Source organism: Onychomys torridus, chromosome 22 (assembly GCF_903995425.1).
Source record: "Onychomys torridus chromosome 22, mOncTor1.1, whole genome shotgun sequence".
Lineage (NCBI taxonomy): Eukaryota > Metazoa > Chordata > Mammalia > Rodentia > Cricetidae > Onychomys > Onychomys torridus.
The window spans coordinates 37,387,248-37,393,247 of NC_050464.1; the positions used below are offsets into that span (position 1 = coordinate 37,387,248).

The 6,000-nt window shown below is 44.5% G+C and overlaps 1 protein-coding gene across 1 annotated transcript in view; it reads right to left on the minus strand.

Annotated features, from left to right (window-relative positions):
* Positions 1-5,608, minus strand: part of LOC118572223 (phospholipase A2-like) — a 91,348-nt gene extending 85,740 nt beyond the window's left edge. Inside the window, exons 1-3 of the mRNA XM_036171666.1 lie at positions 5,535-5,608; positions 4,603-4,727; positions 2,640-2,732 (exon numbers count right to left, since the gene is read on the minus strand). Coding sequence (XP_036027559.1) covers positions 2,640-2,732; positions 4,603-4,727; positions 5,535-5,608 — 292 coding nt within the window. The remainder of the gene's footprint in view (positions 1-2,639; positions 2,733-4,602; positions 4,728-5,534) is intronic.
* Between the last annotated feature and the right edge of the window lie 392 nt (positions 5,609-6,000).

Below are 6,000 nucleotides of genomic sequence, written 5' to 3' on the forward strand. Positions count from 1 at the left end.
TTCCCCAAAATATTGTGCACCCTAATAAACTTATCTGGGGTCAGAGAACAGAACAGCCACTAGATATAGAGGCCAGAAAATGGTGGCACACATGCCTTTAATCCTAGCATACCAAAGGCAAATATCCATCCGGATCTCTGTGAGTACAAAGCCACACTGGAAAGAGCCAGGTATGGTGACTTATGCTTTTAATTCCAGAAAGTGATGACAGAAAGCAGAAAGGTATATAAGACATGAAAACCAGGAACTAGAGCTAGTTAAGCTTTTAGGGTTTTTTTTGTTTTGTTTTGTTTTGTTTTTTTGTTTTTGGTTTTTCGAGACAGGGTTTCTATGTGTAGCTTTGTGCCTTTCCTGGAACTTGCTTTGTAGACCAGGCTGGCCTCGAACTCACAGAGATCTGCCTGGCTCTGTCTCCCGAGTGCTTTTAGGCTTTTGAGCCGCAGTTCAACTGAGATTCATTCTGGATGAGGACTCAGAGGCTTCCAGTCTGAGGAAACAGGATCAGCTGAGGAATTGTCGAGGTGAGGTAGCTGTGGCTTGCTCTGCTTCTCTGATCTTCCAGCATTCACCCCAATACTCAGCTCTACGTTTGTTTTTTTATTAATATGACCTTCTAAGATTCGTGCTACAAAGAGCACTTTCTACTCTTGCAGAGGACTGTAGTTCAATTCTCAGCAACCACATGGTGGCCAGCCAACACCATCTGCTGAGACAACACCATCTGGCCTCTGGGTTTGGCCATCATTCCCGTACCATCTAACTCAGCAACCCAGCACCACTTTTTCCCACTTCTCACCTCTTCCCTGGATAAAAACCATGTAGGTGATGAGTTGAATTTATTTCTATGCTCAAGACCCCCTACCCTTCCAGCAAGACTCTGCACAGCCACTACCAGCTACTACCAGAAACTTTGCCTCCTCAGGATGCTCTAACTGCATCTGTGACTCATCAGGCCTGACCTTGGGAGGGGCAAGGCCTGGGTTTTGAGATACCTGTGGGGATGGGAGTGAGGGTAGAAAGATGGAGAACTGGGCAGCTGTTCACTAAAAGAAAGAGAGAATGTGAGCCACATAGCCTCAAACCAGACAATGAGACAGCTTATTCCTAAATATGGTTGCCCAGGGAACAGAAATTAACCTGGCTTCACCTTTGGGGTCTCATGATATGCAAAGGTAGAGAAGATGTGTTCTATTTTGTCTGTTCAAAAAGTTAGGCTGCTGTGTGCTTTAGCAGGACATTGTCCTGTGGCATGTGTTTAGTGAAGACTGGAAGGTCACCAGGATGTAATCCTGCCTTCAGGTCTTTTACTGACAGTCCAGTGTGGTTTCCTACATCTAACTTCTTTTTTTATGATTTATATATTTATTTGTTTGTTTATTTATTATGTGTTCTGAATGTATGGCTGCAGACCAGAAGACAGAACCAGATCTCTTATAGATGGTTGTGAACCATCATGTACTTGCTAGGAATTGAACTCAGGACCTCTGGAAGAGCAGGGTGCTCTTAACCTCTGAACCATATCTCCAGTCCCTATATCAAGTTCTTATGAAGAGCACACAGCAGAAGCACTTCAAGTCCAATATTTTTTGAGGGGAGGTGGTTCTTTTTTTTTTTTTTTTTAGTTTTTCGAGACAGGGTTTCTCTGTGTAGCTTTGCGCCTTTCCTGGAACTCACTTGGTAGACCAGGCTGGCCTCGAACTCACAGAGATCTGCCCGGCTCTGCCTTCTGAGTGCTAGGATTACAGGCGTGCACCACCACCACCCGCTTGGGGAGGTGGTTCTTTTGGTTTTGTTTTGTTTTTTGAGATAGGGTTTTTCTGGCTGTGGAGCATGCCCTGGAACTTGCTCTATAGACTTGGTTGGCCTTGAACTTGCAGAGATCCACCTATCTGCATCTCCAGTGCCAGGATTAAAGGCCTGCATGGACACCACCCAGCAAGTTTAGTATTTTTGGAGACAAGATGATCCCTTTAGTGCCCATGTGACACTGCATCTTTCTCTCTTCCCTCCCCTCCTAACTCTCTGTCTTTCTTTCCTTTGCTTCCCACAGCTCCACTCCCCCCTTTCCTTTCCATTTTCCTTCCTTATCTGTCCCCCCCACCCACTGTGTATCTCAGGCTGGCTTCTTCTTTATTTTGATTGATTAGTTTCTTTTTTCAGAAAGGGCTTCTTTGTGCAACTGTCCTGGATGTCCTGGAACTTGCTTTTTAGACCAAGTTTGCCTTGAACTCAATTTGAAGAGTGATGTAAATCTTAGCCAATTTACCAACTAAATACGGGTGACTAAGTAAAGCATTTAATCTCTGTAATTTCACTTTGCCAATATTTAAAATATATTCAATAACTTTGCTCTAAAAAAAAAAAAAAAGAGTTCTGCTTGCCTCTGAAAACTGCTCATCACTCACTCTTCAAGGTGCTTGCTCCCTGGAAACATCTTTCCTATTAATCTGCAACTTCCAGGGCTAAATAAATGATGTTCTCTGGGGATATAGTTATGTTCCATAGACAAAGAATACAATCACCAAAGCTGATTTCTTTCTAGATGAGCTTTATTAGAGGGCACAGCGAGTAGTGACCACAACCAGGCAGGCAGTGATGGTGTAGGCAGTCACTGAGGTGACAAGTCTAACAGTAAATACCTTTGTTCCCCTTGTTGTTTGGAGCCTGGGAGAAGCAGATGGCAGCCTGGCGGTCACAGTTGCAGATCAAGTTCTCACAGGTGTTGTTTCTGCCTGGAGAGAAACAGGAAAGGAAGCTGAATGGAGCCCCTGACCCTGCTCCCTGCAATTTGTAGCCAAAAGACCAGTGGTCCTCCCAAGGGTACAGCCTTTGGGTTGAGAGACAAAGCACACAAAAGGACATTGAGTTGTCCAAATTGCTGAAACACACTTATAATAAAAAATATTATTTGATGTGGGCTGGAATGACATTGTGGTTGGTAATGTGGTTGTCATAAAAGTGTGAGGGCCTGACCTAGAAGGCACAGAGCCCATGTAAAAAGCAAGATGTGCTTGGGGCATCTGTAACTTGACTGGGAAGTGGGGAACACCAGTCCCCCAAAACTTAGTGGTCAGTCAGACTACCTTAAGGTGAGTGTCATGTTCAGTGAGAGATTCAGGCTCTAAAGACATGGTAGAGAGTGACTGAAGAAGACAGGAAATGCCAACTCATTCCTACACATAAAAATCAATAGACACAAATATTTAATAGTAAAACCCAGAAAACAACCACCTCTGCTGGACCTCTATGTTTAATCTAGTGGCTGCCTCTGTCCTCTGATCCTCAGACAAACCTTATCTGATGCACAGTATATCACCACACCAGGGCTGCAGGGGCTGTGGGAATGCACTGCAGTGACAACTAGTGTTTAACAGATGGACCCACCAGACCCACCTGATGGGGAGTCCCACCTGGCAAGGCTTTGGGGGTCACTGGCTGTGGGAACCAATTGTTTTCTGTCAGTAATTTCTCTCATGTGCCACTACATTTCTCTGCTAAGAACTGCTATGGCTGTTTTCCCACTGTTTGTGTGTTTATCTCAGGAATATACTCCATCTTTGGGTACACTTATAGCTGTGGATGTTCTGGAAGATGATTTCTGTTTAGGCTGTATAATTTTGATGTATAGAAACAATACTAGGACATTTTATGTTACACTGACTGACATAGAATTCTCAGTCCCAAAGACAGCCTTTTACAGACTAAACTGCCCTGCAGAAAATGCTCAAAGACTAATTGCCAGGTGTTGTCGTTGCTAATCCCGGCCAGGCTGTTTACATTGAGACTTAGCTCCTTCGTGTAGTTCTGTTTCTGCACGGACCCTGACAGCTCAAGGTTCAGCCAATTGTTTACTGTCTGGGATCCCCACTATCTTAGAGCTGTGTGCATGGGTCAGTGTGACATTCCTAGCCTAAGAGAAACTATGTGACTTATCTTGTGTTGTGAGAATGGGTAGTGCCCTGAAAATGTAACTTACAATTGTCCAGAGTTTGGCTGTGAGGCAGCAGCGGCAGAGGTGTGGACAGAGACAGCTGTGCAGAGCTGGGTATAAGCTGTTACCATGAAGGAAGAGCTGGGTGAGGGAACTGTGGAAAGAGCAGCAGTGAGTGAGGGTGCGTGTGTGTGTGTGTGTGTGTGTGTGTGTGTGTGTGTGTGTGTGTCAGTGTGTGTGTAGAAGGAGCTGGGGAGAGAACATGAATAGCTAGGCAGAAGAGAGAGAAAGAGGTTTTCATTGAGAAGAGGGGGCTGTGTGTGTGTGTGTGTGTGTGTGTGTGTGTGTGTGTGTGTGTGTCTGGAAAATATAACTATGTAAAGAGATGTAACTGTGTGGAGACAGAGATACTTTCACAGAGATTTTAAGAGAGGGGATTTCTTAAGTTGAAGTAAAAAAGAAAGTTATCATCAGAAATCATGTGTGTTTCCTTATTATTTACCCCTCAGACAGACAAAGTCTAGCCCTCAGATACATAAGAACTTTTCCCAAGCCTTCTCCACATTCGTGGACCTTCTTGCATTCCCTGGAGGTGTCCTTGGAGCAGGCTCTCCATAAGGCAACCAATACAGGGCCACCCAGAGTCCAGAGGTCCCGGAGTGTAAACCTACCCCTGCAGGTGACCTCATTCCCAGAGCACGAGTATGAGTAGAAGATGTTGAGGTTGTCTATGAGGGATTTGCAGTTTTCCAGCTTCTTGACATGATTGTGGCAGTTGTCACGAATCTGGCAGCACCTGGAGATAGGAAGGAACAGCTGAGGGAGGAAATGGACCAACAGGAGGTCAGTTCACACCTGCAGTCTTTCTCAAACCTGTCAGGATGACTTAAACGTGATGATCCACAAGTAACCTTCCTCAGGCTCAAAAATCTGTGATTTCTATCAAGCACATATTCATTGAAAGCCATTTCTGTGGAGTGTGGTCAGTACTAGCCTTTATTCTCAGAACTTGGGAGACAGAGACAGATGGATCTCTGAGTTTGAGATCAGCCAGGGATACATAGTGAGAGCCTGTATCCGAAAAGTGATTTTTTAAACAAAGCTGCAGGAACAAAGTGAAATTATATATTCCAAAGTTTCACTAACATTTTAAAGTCAATGCTAATGTTTTGATGGTGGCTGTGATGGTTGGCCTTGCCCTAGTCTGGTGCCTGAATCCAGCATTGTACACTATTTATATCTCACACATTCTGTTTCAGGGTCCACTAGATCCAGGGTCCTCTTTGACTGATTTCTTTACATGACAAGAGGTGAAGATACATGCTGGGGGTGCTGATGCCTTCCTTAAATCTCAGCACTCAGAAGGCAGAGGCTGCAAGATCTCTGCGTTCAAGGCCAGCATGGCCTCCACAGAGAGTTCTAGGACAACTAGGGCCACACAGAGAACCCTTGTCTGAAAACAAAACAAGCAAACACTAAATAAAAAAATACATGATATATGATGAATATGCATGCCTCATATTATTGCCTCATGAGATGTCCTGCTTGTGTCCTGTCCCCACCAACCCAGACCCTCCAGTCTCCACCCAGATGGAACACTCACCTGTCTAAGTCTGCCAACACATTGGTCCTGGTGGCATAGTCACAGTAGCAACCATAGAGGCTGTACTCCGTCATGGGTAAAGTTAAATTTGTGTTGCACTGGAACACATTGCCAAACTGCCTCTTAGTCTGAGGGTTGATTCTGAATGTAGTAGCTCCTGCTGCAAGAATGCACAGGACACTACATCAGTCTCTCTTGGCTTTACCAGGGGTCTAATGCTTGCCTCCTAGCTCCCTTATCAAGAGCCTCTGAGGACCTTAAGTCCTCTTCAGAGTTCAGATCAAGACACTACAGCAAATGAAAGAAACTGATATATGTGTGCCCATAAGATTAAGATGTAATCATGATGTTGTAAGTACACATTACACAAAAATGCATGGTACATGGGAAGATATCATAGCTGATCTTGCACAGTGAAATTACAGATGAAAGCAACATTTTCAGAGTTGGTGGCCATAATGTCTTG